This window comes from Trachemys scripta, chromosome 3, assembly GCF_013100865.1.
Source record: "Trachemys scripta elegans isolate TJP31775 chromosome 3, CAS_Tse_1.0, whole genome shotgun sequence".
Classification (NCBI taxonomy): domain Eukaryota; kingdom Metazoa; phylum Chordata; order Testudines; family Emydidae; genus Trachemys; species Trachemys scripta.
Genome location: NC_048300.1, coordinates 4485730 through 4503547, shown reverse-complemented (window position 1 = coordinate 4503547; position 17818 = coordinate 4485730). Strand labels below are relative to the sequence as shown.

Here is a 17818-nt window from a genome sequence, read left to right as displayed (position 1 = left end):
TATCTAGGATGTCCCTGTTTACTCCAGGCTGAACTGTGACCCTGAAGAGCTGAGGGCAGAAGGAATCTTTCTCACACTGAAATTAAAAAATAAATCCGCCTGGCCATCTTAGGACAACAGGTCTGCAAATCGAAATCAGGACTTGGCTGCCTGGGAGGGCAGGGGTGCATCCTGGAGAAAAGCATCTGAAAGACAGGAGCGCTTTGGCTTCAAAAGCAGCTAGAGGACATGAGCGTTATATGAAGCTCGGCTTCCTGAGGAGGTGGACCTCTTGGCGGACACGCTGATGTGGCAACCCACAGCCGAACTGAAGGCGTCATCAAGGGCTAGTGCATTATTATCCACAAACCGAGAACACTCTGAGGGCCCTGACACGAAAGACACAAATACCTAATAAGGAGGCTAGGCTGGCTCCTTTACACAAGTGAGTCTGTTCTGTCTCCATTCTGCTATGCCTCTTGTCTGTATGATTCAGTTCATGCTATAATGTTCACTGCCTGCTTTGGGCTCTCCCGCCAACATAATGCTGTCCAGGGTGGCACTTGGGTTGGTGTAACTTGCGTCGCTCAGGGGGGTGGCTTACTCCCCCCCCCCCCCCCCCCCCCTGCACATAAGTTATACCGACATAAGTTGTAACGTGCACAAGCCCTGAGTTGTCAGTCTCTCACTTTGAGGTAGTGTAATCCCTCCACTGTTTCACTGGTCCCTGGCCAGAATTCTGCCCACACCCAGGCCTCAAACCACACCTGGAACTTCTTCCTTCATAAAACTAGAGTTGTGGCTGTCCACACAGATTGCCCCACACTGAACATGCTGTATTCTTCTGTCCATCGTTTGTTTCCCATTCGCTCAACAATAGTCTCTGTGACGTTGCACTCCATATGTTTTATGGAAATATGTTATGAGTGTGACTATGATGTAACTGGAATATGCTGTATGCAAAAGGTCTCTTGTAAGGTATCATAACAAAGGTTATAACCTACTGAATATATTCTTCCTACTTGTATGCATGTATCATTCTTGCATCTGAAGCTAGAAATATGAAGTATAACTCTGAGGTCCTACTGTAATTATGCAAAGTGTGGGCCACTAATGGTGGTTTAGAATCTTGATGGCTCCCAGTGACTAGGACAATTGGTTGTAAATGGTTTATTTGCAATCCTTCCTGTGTAGGTGTGGGCCAGCCCATGGGGAATGGAGACTAGGGGTCTTACAGTGACATGTTGACCATGTCACCCGATACTGGAATCCATCTTAGATCTGGTACTTTTCCATTTAGGAGGAGGGGTGGGGACTCAGAGAGACAAAAGATTCCCGCCTTATGCCAAAGCTATAAAAGGGGGTGGAGCAGGAAAAAGGAGGTGGACAGTCATGGGAAAACCCCTGCTTACCACCTGAGATGTCTGCTGGAACGAACAAGGACTGGACCAGGGGAAAGGATCGGGCCCAGACTAGGAAGGAGTCTGGTCTGTGAAAGAAGCTTATTGGAACATCTCTGAGGGTGAGATATTATCTGTAATCAGTTTCTTAATGTATTAGGCTTACACTTGCGTGTTTTTGCTTTATTTTGCTTGGTGACTTACTTTGTTCTGTCTATTACTTGAAACCACTTAAATCCTACCTTTTATACTTAATAAAATCACTTCTGTTTATTAATAAACCCAGAGAAAATGATTACTACATGGGGGAGCAAACAGCTGTGCATATCTCTCTATCAGTGTTATAGAGGGCAGACAATTTATGAATTTACCCTATATAAGCTTTATACAGAGTAAAACGGATTTATTTGGGGTTTGGATCCCATTGGAAGCTGGGTGTCTGGGTGCTGGAGATAGGAAATCTGCTGAGCTGTTTTCAGTTAAGTCTGCAGCTTTGGGGATGTGGATCAGACCCTGGGTCTGTGTTGCAGCAGGCTAGTGTGTCTGGCTCAACAAGGCAGAGTTCTGGAGTCCCAAGCTGGCAGGGAAAACAGGCTCAGAGGTAATTTTAGCACATCAGGTGACTGTCCCAAGGGGATCTCTGTGACCGAACGCATCACAGTGGCATAGTCGGCAGGATATGTGCACAGCTGATTGCTTTGAGGCGCTGGTACGGATTTTAAGTGAGTTTTTAAGTGTGGTGGCTGGACAACAGACAAAGTGTTTACTGGTTTGTTATTTTCTCTTTGCTTATTTCGGGTAAGGGAAATAGGGACAGAAAACTAAGCAAAATGAGTGAGCGCGAAGCTCAGAAGAAGCTGGAACTGCAGCGGTTGCAGGTTGCTGAGAAGGAAAATGAACACAAAAGGCAAATGGAATTAAGAAAAGGAAATTGAGGCCCAGAAACAGGCTCAGAGGTAATTTCAGCACATCAGATGACAGTCCCCAGGGGATCCCTGTGACCGAACCCGTCACAGTCTCTTTTTTCTTAATAACATAAAGGCCATTTCGCCACATAGTTCTTGCTGTGGGGTCTCTCTCTTTACCTCTCAGTCACCTCACTTTAAAACAACCTTTCCAGCATTTTGAGATATTAAATTGAGTCCTGTACTCCTGGCCCGCACCTTTGGAAGCTGAGCTACAATCAGTCTTGCCCGCTCTAAGAGCAAAAGGCCCTTCAGGGACGTCTTTAGTGTGTAGGCATTTTGCAGAAAACAGCTACCTGTGCTGATGTTGTTTAAGGGGCATGCGACAGGACGGCAGGGCTATCCGGCTGACTCACCCTGGCAGCCACATAGTCACAGCAGTGGGGTCTCACTAGCTCCAACTCTGCTGGCTGAAAGGTGGAGAGTCTCCAAAGCAGGAGAGGGGTTGGATGTCTTGCAGGAAGACTCTGGAAACAGGCAGCTCCGGGGGAAACTGAGCTAAGGTTCGGTTTTGTTCAGGATAAAGGGGAACCCCAGGAGGTTGGCAGTCTAACCAGTGTGAGCGTTCTGAGACTCTATCCGTTCACAGAAAGAAAGAATAGTGTAGTAAACTTCCATTTAAGTCCCTTTCCACAGCCCACCATGATGCGGGGGGGGGGGGGGGAGGGGCGTATAATGAACATAAAATACTAAACACTATATAAATCTTGGTCTCCAATTCCTTTCATGTCATTCCCCAGCACCAGACCCTCTGATACTTCCTCCTGCATCCTGTTTGGCACAGACTAGTTTCAAGCACTGGATTATGAAATTTATGCTGAGGAACTGGCTTTGACACCCAGTTATTGCACTAATGGCCTGAGATGGGACAGCTGTCAAGGCATGTGCAGAAAAGGCCGTCTCTGATTCACGTAGGAGGAGTGTCAGTCTACAGGGATTACGCAAACCCTGGTTTTTGTTTTCATTCCATCTCCTCTATGTTTTTAGCCATTCAATCCTGGATTTGTTGTGTTTCCTGCTGTCTGGGTAACTTCCTGCAGGCACCCCCAAAAAGACAGGAACCCCATAACCTCTAAAGAGAAGGGCTGAAGGGTGTAGCCTTCCTGGAAACTACACCACCAACTCACCCTCAGTCAAGAAGCTTGGACAGAGGGGGATTAGGGAAAAACCAGTCGAATTCAATGGGATTATAATAGAATAATGCAAGCTCTTATCAGTTTGTCTGCGTGTGTTAGGTTGCCTGTGGTTATTAATGGGGTCTCAGTGAAGGCAGGCAGGCCCCAGAATGGACAGGCCTTAAAGTCACGTTCCAGCTCAGAGCATCTCGCTAGCACAGCCTCTCCGCCGAGCCAGTGTGGTGTTGCTGCTATTGGGTTCACGAGACAATTTTCTTCCTGGTGGCCGACTTGGGCAGTTAGAGAGTGGGGGGCAAGGGCTGTTTGGGTGAATTGGTGTGACGGGATGCGTGCGTGGTGAGGGTGGGACCAAAGCAGAATGACTGACTTGAGAAGAAGACGGCCAAAGCTTTCGTAGGGGGACGGAGCACACAGACAGATGTCAGTCTCATTAAATGGTTGGCCGGAAAAGACCATGTGGGGCGAGGTGACACTTCTCCACCTCCTGAGGCCCTTGAAGTGCTGTGATCTGAGGGGGCAGGGGGCAGAAAAACTGAGAGCTTGTATCTGAAAATGGTGGCTGTCAGTGAAACGAAACTGGAGCTGTCAGACCGGATCAGACCTGAGCTCCATAAAGTCACTCTTCTGTATCGGAGAGTGGCCACCCTCAGCAATGTTCCATCAACCCAATCTCCCCCACAATAACAAGTCAATCAGCCAACCAGCCTAAACTCCCTATCCAAGCACAGCCTTGACCCCAAAAAGGGAGAAGGGCCAGAGTCTCCATGGAGGCCCCTGGGGATTTCGCTGTTGCTATTGGTTTTACATGGAAGATGACCAGATACTATGGAGATGGGCGGCAGTGTGATATCCTAAACCTAACTGGAACGTGCAAGAAGCCCCACAGAAACAGCTGGATAATCTCACCCTAGGAAGGTCTCATCCTGGTCTCTAATGGTTAGAAATTGGTTTAAGCCCTGAAGCAGGATGACTGATCTCCTTTCCAGAAATACTGGTAACATTCGCTGTGCTAACTCTGCATAGTCTTGTTACCAGGGGAATGTCCAGTCCTGCTCGAATATCGGTACAGCCACCATCGTGCAGAGACCCACGATAAACCTACGCCAGCTCTTAGACTGGCGCAAGCCCAGCATGTTCATACCAAGGGTGACTCCCGGGCAATTTGACGTGGCTCAGCCATAACTGTGCCCTTACGCGAAACAGGATTTGATTCTGTGCTGCTTTGGTTTGATTTCCTAAGACGCTTTATTGATGACACCAGCACTGACACAGGCTATAACAATGAATCCCATGAGGGAAGGCTCTGTGTAGATTTCTACACTTGGTAATGCCCCTGTATGCCCCCCGCCACACACACACCTAATAGAACCTCCTGAATGCAGAGCCCATAGGGACTGCTGAAGCCCCCCTCCAGGCAGGACATGGTTGGAGCCGGGGGGTGTATCAGATAAGGGAGGAGCATCCCAATAACTGCCCCAGTTCTGCCTTCTCCGCGGTAGTGACTGACGGGACCTAGCTGCTGCCCATAGTCTGCTTAGCCAGACGGGCCCTAAACAGCGGGGAAGCCACTCACTGAACCAGAGTTTGGGCTGTCAGGCTTTCAGGCCCTGAGCCCAGAGGCTCCAGCCTCAGGGTAGAAGCGCTTTGGGCCAAAGCCTGGGACTTTCTGGATGAGTTAGGTGGGGTTCTGTGGAGAGGGAGCGTGGCTTCCAGAGAGCGTACGGATATAAGAGGCTCTGGAGCCAAATGGTACGACACTGGGCGGCCAGCCAAACAGATTATTGGAGCTCGCCAAGGCCCGGTCCTGGAGCGGTGAGCAACCTATTCGATGGCAAAGCCAGGCGCGCTCAGCCTGCAGCTTAGCGGGATCCAGGTGAGACGCACATCTCTGGAGCTTGCGCTGCACTCCTGCCTGAGCCCACACGATACATTACTGAGCAAGAGGGCTGGATGCGACACACACACAGAGGAGAGCAAGTTACTTCCCCTTCCCCCCACCCTGAGCCCCCTGCTCAGCAATCGGAAAGGGGGCACAGAGACAAAGCCAGGCGGGGAAGGAACAAGGCTCCTGGCAGTGGTGACAGCCCAGCGTCTTGGTGAACATCAGCCCAGTGTATTGGAAGAGCAGTGTCCTCTTCAGACTCCCACTGCATTGCGATCAAACAACTCTAAAGAACACGCCCAGCTCTCTTCCCCAGACTAGGCCGGACAAAGACATGAATGGGATTGTTCTACTGCGGGGGGAGGGAGGCCACCAGCTCGGACAGCTCTGGCCTCCCGCCTGCTTGGCCCGAGCACATCGTGGAAAACTGTTAGCATGGAAAAAACCCACATTTCTCAGACAACAGCAAGATTCCTCCATTCCCAGCTCAAACACAACCCCTCCGCACCCCCACCCAGCCCGAGAAGCAGTCCCAATACATGTCATAACAAAACAAAACAACAAAACCCCTTTCCTTGCCTGAGTGGAAGCAGAGTTGGAAAAGGTGTCACTTACTGGCCGGACTTCGCCGTTGGTGTTGGTGTACTGCCGGGCCAGACCAAAGTCTAACATGTAGCATTTCCTGTAGGTTGAAGGCAGGCGACCCATGGAAAAGTTGGACTGGCCAAAAGGAAAAGAATAAAGTAATCAGTTTGGATAGCAACAGCCATTCTCACGCCAAACTCAGAACTCACCCGACCACCCCACCGAGCGATGTCTCAGGCAGGAACACAGTGCATGTCCAGGCAACACCATGAGTTCCTAGTTTCTTTGCTAACGTGTTTGGTTCCCCCAGGCAGAGAAAGTCAGAGGCTCAAAGTGTGTCCCAAAGAGTAGAGAAGCAACCCAGCAGTGAAGGGGGTTCCAGGCTCCCCCACCTAGAATTCAGTTTGAAGACAGGTGGCTACGGATAATCCAGATAACCATAAAACCAGAGTGTGTGTTAACTCAGCAAAACTTCAGCGGCTATGGGAACTATTTAAACTCCACATCCAGAGCTTTGTAGTGAACAAGGAGCATCCCCACTCAGGCTGGGGTTACTATAGGCAGAAAGTGCTTGCTGTTCTTCTTCATGTTATAGTTACTAGAGCCCGCTATCCTGCACATAACTCTGCCATGCTGGGTCTGATTCTCAGCTGGAGTAAACAGGCACAGCAAGTCAATGGCGGGACACTGTCCTACACCAGCTGAGAATTTGGCCCTGTCCCAGCTCCCAGCTGAGATGGAGCCACTAAGGAGAAAGCGGCCAGGAGCAGAGAGGGCCTGGCAGGAAGTCCTTGGGTCAAGGTGGGGGGGAGGGCTACAGGAAGCAGCTTGGCTCCTACAAGAGGCCTTGGAGCAGGCTCTGACACTCGGGCAAGTGGTCTGAAGAGTAGAAACCTGTAGGGAACAGAGAGCCCCTGCAGCAGGCCCCAGGTTAGGGGAAGGGAGGGTGGATATGGAAGGTGTGTTCCCCGCTGAAGCCCCGAGAAGAGGGCTGACCCTGACCCTGGGTGGGGCGTCACTCCCCCCTGGGCAGAGGAGCCAGGCTATTGTCTTTTCGCCTTCTGCCTTCGCTCGGCACGGAGAACTCCCCAGAAGCCAACACAGGATTCCCCGCACCCCTAGCCTGTTTGCCAGGACATGCAGATATCCCTGCTTGTGAAATAATGGCTCCGGAAAGGGGGTTTTCTTTAGCAAAGACAAATGCGTGGACGTGACCTTTATCAACGTGTTGGGGCACACGGAAGGGTGCCCTTTCTGAACCTATGTAACAGCTGCTTAGCAGTGATGGTCTGGATTCCAGAGGAATACGTGGACGCAGCCTGCCTCCAGAATCTGATCTGATAGGGGTGCAGTGTGACACCAGAGCCACAGTCCCACTGTGGAGTGGCCTCTTCTAGCAAAGGGGTGGCTGGGGAATACATCACTCTACTCCTCTCTTGCATGTCGACTGGGGCAACACGGTAGCCTCTGCCAAGACTGCCCACGGTCCCAGCCACCAGGATGACCGTTGACTCAATCTTAAAGTGGGGAAATGCTTCGAAAACAACCTACCGGCTTGATATCCCGGTGCAGGAATCCCACAGAATGAATGGCTTCTATGGATTCTAGAATCTGCTTGCCCAATCGCAGGGTTGTGCTCAGCGTAAAAGTCCCCCGAGGCTGGCTTCTTCTGAGGTCTGCAAGGTTCCGGCCCTGAAACAATTCATGCGGTGTGTACCCCAACATCTCACACGTACTATCGGCTGCATTTAATCCACATCCAGACAGAGAATTCTTAACACACACACTCCTCTCCCCATCCCCACCCGATCGGAGATGTGCGAACACCTGGGTCTGCGTTATTTCTTGGATTTCATTTTCCAGTGAATGACTTGCTGAGAAAAGGTGTCAGACTGACAGCTCTGGAAGCTGAAGCACCCCAATTATTTATCCTCAAAACAGGCCTGGGAAGGACAATAGCAGGGCAGGCTTCACACAGACACACAGCCCCTGACGTAGAGTGCTGAACACAGATGGTTCCCATGTCAGTGTCCCGACATAGTCAGCCCTTGGCTGGAAGCTCAACAGAAAGGCCGGAGAGTCAGACGGTCACAAGGGTGGTCAATGAGCCAAGCACCCATAGGCTGTTAACACCTTTTGGAACCAATTCCATTAGGAGTCCCCACCAAGACACCCAGTCCTCGGGGTGGGAACTTCATGTAAGCAGTTTCATGCAAGTCCAGGCCTAGCAACACTCTTGTATTAAGAAGCAGGCCACATACAGAGTTGCTAGAGTGAGATTTTTCCTGGAGAGATTATTTTTTTCCATGACTAAGTGGTAATTTCGCCTCTACCTTCGTTCATTTCTGAGTCTAAGTAAAGGCTACGGGTTCACGAGAATACTGAACTATGACCACTAAATTATATTTATGTAAGCACACCGGTGAGATCCAGGTCACAGGCTTCAATGAGCCCCCAGAAATGATGTGCTTTCTTCTTGTGTGTGTGGAATAAGTAATCACACGCACAGGCTTTCCCACTCCACCCTTTCCCCCTCTGCCCTGCCTTCATTCATACATTCCCTCGCCTTTCTTCTTATAGACTCACCTCCCCCTTCACGCCGCACCCAGCGATAACAGTTGCCCTCACTCCACCAAAGTCACGTCCCCTCATCTGTGTCCCACTCCACTGCAGTCACATCCCCATCCCTCACTTTCCCTCTCCACCACAGTCACGTCCCCCGAACCGCATCCCCCACCTTCACTCCATGACCACGTCCAGACTAGAAGAAACAGCTGCTTTCAGATGGCATCACCAATGCGCTGTAAAATCCCAGCACAGACATGGCAAGCTGCAGGTCTGCCTCCACGCCACTCTTTGCAGCAAACCTACAGTCCCTGCCCGTGTCCAGACTAGCTGACCAGAATGGTCCCTTCTGGACAGAAATGCCACCCCTCAGCATGCCTGTCCACACAGGGGACATTCCCCCTCCCGGGGGATGGACTGGTGTTAACCCTGCTGCTGCTGCAGTGTGGAGCAGGTGCGGCAGCCTGGCTTGTGGGCATTGCCCCAGGCCCCAGTTTCAGGAATGTGCTGCCAGGCTGCAGGATTGGTGTTTGGTTTTACCTCTTTCTGTTCTGTGACCTGGTCCTCTGCGCATGCAGCCTAAACTCATCATTACCCTTTCCCTCCATAACGCAATGCAAGCGCCTACCCACCAGCATCCCTGCTTCCCTGCTTTGCCTGTTACCTGCATTCAGGATTGTTCTCCTCAGAGATTAGCTGCCTGATTCCTGGCTAAATCTCACCATTTATCACCCACATTTCTAACCTTTGCCTTTTTTATCAACAGCAAATCCAGCCCTAAGTGGTTAAAAATCACAAGTCAGATTCCAGGGGGGAAAAAATCGTAAGATGGGCTTAAAAGTCACGAGGTTTTCAAACAAGAAGGAAGCACGCCATGCTCTCAGTGCTGTCGGGACATGCCACCATTCCCAGTTTGTGCGTGATCATTTCAGGTTCACAATTCCCCCTCACCGCACACTCAGAAATGACTGCCCTTCCCCTCTCATATCCCCTGGGTTAAGGGAGCTGCCATCCTATCCCCCAACCCCCTTATTACCCCCATCCGTCACCCAGCCGCCTTCCCTGCTCCACCTAGCGTCCTGCCTCACTCATATCCTCCCCCACAACGTCCTCTTCCCCCCGACCCTCCTCATTGACCTGCCCCACATCTTCTACCCCTCACACTCTCCTGCTCTGCCCCATACTCCTCTGCACCTTTATCATTCTCCCTCCTACACCCAATCTTCCTCTTTATGGCCCCTCTCTCCCTCTAACCTCCACAGCCTTCTGTCTCTTCCCAAGATTCCTTCCACCCCCTAAGTGTCCCTCCTGCATGCCATATTCTCCTGCCTCTTCGCAATTTCCTAACCACAGAATCCAGGAGCTGGTCATCTTCCCAAAGGGAAGGCTGGCTTCAATCCCACAGACCCTATGGGAGATGGTGGCCATCTTTACTAGGGGCCGCATCACTTCTACCTGCAAACTGCACAGGGATGTGGAAGCTAGTTTGACTTAGAGCATGCCCTAACTTCAGTCCCACAGGCCGCAATGAGATATGTGTCCATTTTTAACAAGGGCAGCAATTCACAAGAAATCAGTGAAAAAATCATGAGCAGCTTTAAAAAACAGCAGCTACTGTGTGACAATCCCAAGAGCTGGCAACTCTGTCAGTGGATTGGGTCTCCTCACTGTGGTGCTGGCAGTCCACGAATGCCCCATAGCAAACACCCAGCTTCAGTTCTTCGCAGGGCTCCCCCGGCAACCATTCAAATATCAGTGAGTGCACCGCAAGGCAGAGGCACTACAGAAGCACAGCTCTCCACCCAGAACCTCCTTTGGGACACCTGCTCACTAGCTGGTAACTAGATTTTAATTTTCCATTTCAGCCCTAATGGCTGACTTTTTCTCCTCCCTTTTTCCAAACTGCGGTTACGCTACCTGAGTCAGCACTGACATAGATAGAGTTCTCTGCAAGTCTGTAGCACAGGGGGACTGTTAGACCAGGAGTGGATTGGGAGTAGATGTTGTACTTGAAATAGACCAAAGGAGACTAAAGACTGCAAGGTAAACTGCCTAATAGAGTCAACTGTGTTTTTAGGAGTTGAAATATACTAGGTGCAGCTGACTACTTCTTGCTGGTTTGATTTGGGGCAGATACAATTGCTCTCTGGAAAGTTACAGCCTCTCACTTGCTGGCTAAGGTAGAGTTTAGGGCATACGTATCACCGAGATGTATTTTTGCTCTGGGAATGCTACCGTAAGTATGAAATTTCCCTCTCAGAACCCTTTGTAGCTGCTTCCTCTCCTGTTACCTACTGTCATTATATGAGCTTTTTTACAGCTATAAAACCACAGGTCTTTCAGAGGCCCAGTTCTAACCCTCATGAATAGCTTTAAAGACAATTGAATGAAAGCTAAGGATGGACTATGTATCCAAATCACTGGGTTCTGTTTATCCCTGTCTTCTGAACTCAGCCTATGCCTTTTTTGACCGGCAAAGAGAAAGTGGATGTTGAGATGTGTAATTCTTTTGATGAAGCACTCTCCTGGTAATCTTCAACATCAGAAAAGGCTATCAACTGATCAAAAGCACCTAGGAAAAGAGTTCCTTTGGCAGAAGGCCAAACTGTGTTATTGCACACATTCGGATGACCTACAATAAACACAGGGATTATTTGTGGTGTGCTGATAATACTATATTATAGAACCCTGTTATCTCTACCCCTGCAGAAACATATGGAATGTCACGGACATAGAAAGGATGACTCAAGCCAAGTTCACAAAGGAATGGGCTAGAAAGGACTGCAGGTGCCTGCTGGGGACTTGTGCATACGGGCATCCTAGAGATCACTCCCAAACCCAATGAAACACCCTCGGTCTCCATCCAGGCCCCGTCTCAGAACCACGTCACGAAGGAAGTATTAAGGGTTTGGCTGCACCTGGCTTTCTAGCCTTTTCTTTTTCTCTGCCTCTGTGAGTTAAGAAAAGGGAGCACGGCTTGTATATCCACTCCGACTGTTCTGGCTTTGTGGAGTGCAGCCAGAGCTGTCCCGTTACCAGGAGGTTGTTTCTGGGGCCTCTCATGTTCTTATTTTACGCTACTGGAATCATGAGGAATCAAACCAACAACTGCACACATCGAAGGCTGCTTGTTCCATCCACAATCCTCCCATGGCAGGTGAGGGAGACAAAGGCATGGTCTCAGGTCAGTAAAGCTACCCAGGGGCATGGAAAGCCATGGTGGGCCATGACGGGAAAACAGGAGCAGCTCTGCAGAAGTCTGGGAGACAGCCGTGACCCGGAAGTGCCCTGATTACATCAGAAACCCCGAACGGGTCGAGAAGCAGCTGCAAGGAGCAGATGCGTCCCAGACATTGCTCCAAAGTAGCAACAGTCAGAATGAGAGCCTGAGTGTTGCTGGCCCAAGGAGAAAGTCCCCTGCAGTGCCAGGGAATCTGGGGTCCTGCAGAGCGTCCCAGGAGAGGCAGCTCTGGAGCAGCCGCAGGAGAGTTGATTTCGACGCACAACGGACAAACGTCTGGGACTAAAACTGCACTGTCAAGTGACACTGTGAAAACGGCCTCCGTGAGTGTGTGTGTCAATGACTCCATAGAAAATTGCCTCCGTTGACAAGGAAAAAAAGCAGGTTTTTCTAGCAGCCGGCCCTTCCAACTCAGCCTGTGCACTGACAGTACACCATCAGTCACGTTTTGTCCTCCATTACCTCATGGCCCCTTGTCTTCAGAGGGCTTGTACAGGTGGAAGTGGGGCAGAATTGGGTCTTGCAATTACATCTTAAGAGAATTCTGTTGAGGAGCTCAGGCTGCATCGACTCTTGTACGGCTGTGTTGGCTCTGCAGGGCTAGCACGGGCGAGAAGGTTACAACTACTGCCACTAAAAGCATCAGGAACGACTCTGGAGGTTCGCAGGAACAGACAAGGGAAGTTAGACGGTGCTGGTTTTTTAGCCCCACTCTTCAGAACCTTGACGGCTGTTCCAGGAGGGTCCAATGGGCACATGGAGCAGCCAAAGAGGTACATTTTCAGCCTGGCCTCCGTGGCTTTCCCTGTCCTTTTGAAAAGGCCTTGCATCCACTGCATTCAGAGGGATGCAAGATTCTCCTAGACAGAAGAGGCGCTGACTGCATCCAGCACCAAGAGGAAGACACAGGGGACAAGCCCTCAGGTAAGAAGTACACGCTAAAAGAATGAGATATTTATTTTGAAGGGGCATGGTCAAGATAACAAAAAAGTCACCAATTCTCTCTGAATAGCATTTACCTATTATCTTTAGCTATACCACATAAGATCCCTTCAAGGGGCTGGTGGAAACCCTACTTGTCTATCTGCCAGCTCGCTTGCTCTGGGTATTTGACAGGACTTGGTGTATGGCACATCTCAGCATCCTCTTTGTTCCATCAACCAGGGCAGCCACCATCACTTGCTTCTCTGCTTCCCCCCCGCACCAACATGTACCTTGGCACCTCTTCCATGCTGCCCCCTATGCATGGAACACCCTCCCCATATCAATTCAGACAGCCGCTTCCTCTGGCCTTCAGTTCCCTTCTTCGCCCACCTCTGCGGCGATGCTCACTGGAAAGCTGTCTAACATTACTGGCTAGGCAGCTGCTCAGTTAGTGGTGATCTACCCATTTCTCTCATTCACTTGTATCATTTAATTTAAAGAAATATAAAGATTCTTTAATTTAATTTAAATTAAATAATATAAGTGAATGAGAGAATCTGTACCCTGGGCTAGTAGAAGAGACTTTGACTTCCTAGTACTTGTTACCGTCACTCTCACCTTCCGTCCACAGCGTTCTGCACCCATCTGTCACATTGTGCCTGGTTTGGGCGTAAACTCTCTCGAGCAGAGAGGGCCTTTTATTTTATGACTATACAGCGCCAAGCGCAATGGAGCCCTGAGGACAGTCGGCGCTTCTGGGTGCTACTGTCACACGAACAATACAATAAATAATAATCGACAGGCAAATGTGATTGTAAAACCCCCAACACTGGCCGAGAGACACTCTGGGGCAGTTGTCAAATATAAAGCTGCTTCTAACTCGTTGTTTGAAACTGGCTCACTACCAAGATGAAGGTGCTGCTTTAAATCTCCATTCAGGAGAGGTTATTCTCGCCCCCCCTCCCCACGAGGCCTTCCATCAGCTGTTTCTCCCCTCGCCGCAATCCCAGCCAGTAATTTCGTCTTTTCACCTGCGAAGGCCCGTTGTGGGGGACAGCTGCTTTTGCCATGGGCCCTACACAGAGCCCCAGTAGCTCCGTGGGCTCTTGGGGGTGCTGACTATACAGAAGGGGAGACTCTCATGCTGAGCCACATAAGGATCCAAGGGGCAACAGGCATCAAAAGATCCCCTCCCTCATCCAGCCAGCCATCACCCCAACTCTCACCTCACTCTCCTGCTGGCTGGGAACAACGGCAAAGCCCAGGTGTCTCTGAGACAGGGAACAGAACTCACCTGAAGCTGCATGACCACGTAATTAAATTTCTCATTCCTTCCACAGCCGATAAATCTGCAAACATGGTCTTTCCCTGCAGGGAAATACAAACATACACAATAGACTATAAGAAACCAGACCCAGCTTCTGCAGAGAAAGAGCTTCACAGCCAACATCTAGTCGGCCTTAAAAGACGGGACCGTTTATCTTAAAAGAGGAATAAGTGTAAACCCAATAGAAGTTTACATAGTAAGGAGGAGGAATGATATTAGGGAAGATTGATTGGGCCAGCCAATGAAACTGAAGAATCTCAAATTTCCCACCCCATGTGCTTAGCCTCTGGAACTCACAGCCACTGGATACCACTGAAGCCGAGAGCTCAGCAGGAGTCAACCAGGAACAGGACATTGGCCTAACAACAATAGCTAGAATTGGAATAGTAAATACTCCGGATTAAACCTTCAAGGCCAAAGCTGCTAGCCACCCACCGACACCACAGCCTGTGTCCCATAACCATAAGGAGGTGCTTCCTCAGATACACCCAGGGACATTTCTCATCTTGGGCTCAGTCCAACTAGCAATCTCTGGCTCCTCCCATCAAGAGACTTTTTTCACCTGTAAACAGTCTGTTTCTGGAACCCTTCCCAGTTCCTTCCCTGAGTTACTCCTTTCAGTCTCCCTCAAGCAGGCGAGCCCAGAACTCCTCTTTGGAGCTGAGACGTATTTGCTAGTTCCTCACGCTCTCCTTAGACAGGAGTGCCTCCCGCTCTCCTGGCTGGAGCTGGGTTCTGCTAATCACGTCCTCTGGCCCTTCTGAAGCAGGAGCCCCAGCGTCTCTTGGGAGCCGAGTTGTGGGTTAGCCAGCTTGGGGCCTTCGCCAGCTTCTCCCTCAGCTGGACCTTCTCTTTAACTAGCTGTCTGGCTTTCAGGGGGCTTAACAGGTCACCCTTGAGAGGAGTCCTGCCCTGTCCTCTCTAGGGTGACCAGACAGCAACTGTGAAAAAACGGGACAGGGAGTGGGGGGTAATAGGCGCCTATATAAGAAAAAGTCCCTAAAACTGGGACTGTCCCTATAAAAACAGGACATCTGGTCACCCTAGTCCTCTCTGCACGGCTCCTGGCCCCAGGCCCTTAAAGAAACAGTAAGGGCATTTCTTCCCTCTTGCTCCCGGGATGGCTTCCTCTCTCCCAGCCATTCCCAGATCTTGGTATATATATAGTCGGACTTTTCAAACTTTTAAAGGGCCATGCCACCTGATGGGGTCGGCTGACCATTAGGCTCTATTACCCTTAAGGGGAGACTACCCCATCATACCATCCCAGCTGATGTCATCCGCACATTTTACAAGCATACTCTCCACTCCATTATCCAAGTCATTAACGAAAATATTGAATTGTACCAGACCCTGAAGAAATACTTCCTTTTATTTGTTTTAAACCTGCTGCCTATTAATTTCATTTGGTGATCCCTAGTTCTTGTGTTATGAGGAGTAAATAACCCTTACTTACTTTCTCCACACCAGTCATGATTTTATAGACCTCTATCATATCCCCCCTTAATCGTCTCTTTTCCAAGCTGAAAAGTCCCAGTCTTTTTAATCTCTCCTCCTATGGCAGCCATTCCAAACCCCTAATCATTTTTGTTGCCCTTTTCTGAACCTTTTCCAATTCCAATAGATCTTTTTTGAGATGGGGCGACCACATTTGCACGCAGTGTTCAAGATGTGGGCGTACCATGGATTTATACAAAGGCAATAGGGTATTTTCTGTCTTATTATCTTCGTCTCACTTTTCAAGTCGAGCAGGCAACAGATAGACAGACTGTTTTCTGTACAGGAGAAGCCCCTAGGAAAGGAATGGTACCAGTGCCTGGCCAGCCAGCCTGCTTGTGTTTGGTGGGAGCAAGGGGTACAGCAGGCATGGCTTGGGACGTGGGCAACTATGCTGCCCATCCGACTATCAGAATTCCGGAGCAGCACGAATACAACCCTGGTGGGGACCAGCGTGCCCCCTAATTTTTTAGATCCATGTGCGGAATGAATTTTGTTATGTGCACCAATATGGAGGTGATGTGTGGCGGGGGTGGGGCTCAGGACTGGGGCAGAGGGGTGGTGTGGGAGGGCTCTGACTGGGGGTGCAGGCTCTGGGTTGGGGCTGGGGATGAGGGGTTTGGGGTGCAGGACGAAGTTCAGGGGTGGGGCAGAGATTGGGGTATGCGGGGGTGCAGGCTCCGGCTGGGGGTGGGGCCAGGGATGAGGGGTTTGGGGTGCAGGAGGAGGTTCAGGGGTGGGGCAGAGGGTGAGGTACGGGGGGGTGCAGGCTCCAGCTGGGGGTGGGGCTGGGGATGAGGGGTTTGGGGTGCAGGAGGAGGTTCAGGGGTGGGGAAGCGGGGGGTTGTGGGCTCCGGCTGGGGGTGGGGCCGGGGATGAGGGGTTTGGGGTGCAGGCTGCCCCGGGGCTGCGGCAGGGAGAGAGAGAGAGGACTCCCCCCAGCCCTCTCTCACCGCAGCAGCCCGGGGAGAAGCACCTCATCCCGGCTGCGGCAGCTCTGAGGCTGGGGGAGGGGCGCCTCTCCCCATCTGCACGGCCCTTAATAGCCTGCTGCACAGCCGCGCAGCTTAGTGGGAACTTAGCTGGGGACCCCAGGATCTTCTCTCTCCGTGGCCAGGAAGATGATGTCCAGTCAAGGAGACTGTCCTCTGAGGCTGGGGAGAAAGACCCCACCCTGGAGTTCAGAGCAGGAGAGGAGCCAAGCACATTTTACAGCAGAAGGGAAGAAGGCCCCAGAAAGTCAGCAGGTGCCTTTGTTTCGTCAGAGTGCATCTGTCACGGGGCGGTACCTGAACCGTTTTCCTGGTAGATAAGGTAACTGCCAACTCCCAAACAGAGCATGGCAGACAACGGCAAACAGGGCGAGCTCAGCACGGCTCATTCTGAATCCCCTTCCATCCATCCCTCACCCAGCCCCTTCGACACCAGGGACACGCAGCGCACGCTTGGTTAGAACACAGATTTATTCGGCCACACAAAAAGCCTCTGCAAAGGGATGAGAACGGAATTACATGGAGCCAAGACTGCAGCATTCTCCACTAATGAAAGCAACACAGGTACGCCAGGGGACGGCATCGCGAAAGGCAACCCGACAGCTATCTGGGAACAAATGGGCAAACCGCAGAAGGGCCCTCCTGTGTCAGGACATCCCCACCTCTGCCTCCCCCTGCAGTGAGCAGGGAACAGGCAACGCACCACCGCTCAGTGCCTGCTGTGATCAGATCATGATGCAATCAGACCACAGCATGGTTATGACAGACAGTCTGCACCTCACACAACTGTTCAATATTCAGCAGATCCCTGCACTGCAGAGTAAAACTAATCAGAGGCCTACGTAATGAGATTGTTAACCGGAGCCAAAGGAATGGACAGGGGAAATGCCACAGTGAACTCTGGGAGCTTGAAGATATGGGAGCAGGCGTCCTGTGGTGTGAGGTCAAGGAGAAGCGCACATGGCTCCCAGCTTCACACAGCTGCAGTCTGCAGCGGCACAGCCAGGGAGCCCAGCACACGGCCTACACGGCATGCACACACATGTACGCTCCTACCCCCGCTCTCGCTGAGCATCCGTCCCACCTCTTCCAACAGAGCAAGCCTGGAGCCCTAAGCAACACCCCCTCAGAATCCCCGAGCCGCAGTCCCAGGGCGGGTCAGACGCTTTCCTTCTCACTGCACAGAGGATGGCAGAGCGACATTTTACAAAGGGATCTTCTTAAAGTGACTGTCTGTCTCCACTGCAGCAGGGCCCCACCCAGCAACAGCTCAGCATTCAGCATAGTGCTTGATCCAACAGTTTACAGCAGCTCCTCCATGCAGG

General features: G+C 51.0%; 1 protein-coding gene across 1 annotated transcript in view; it reads right to left on the bottom strand.

Annotated features, from left to right (window-relative positions):
* The window catches only part of TTBK1 (tau tubulin kinase 1), a 152125-nt gene that overhangs the window by 68159 nt on the left and 66148 nt on the right, over positions 1-17818 (bottom strand). Inside the window, exons 4-6 of the mRNA XM_034764007.1 lie at positions 13972-14045; positions 7499-7639; positions 5978-6082 (exon numbers count right to left, since the gene is read on the bottom strand). Coding sequence (XP_034619898.1) covers positions 5978-6082; positions 7499-7639; positions 13972-14045 — 320 coding nt within the window. The remainder of the gene's footprint in view (positions 1-5977; positions 6083-7498; positions 7640-13971; positions 14046-17818) is intronic.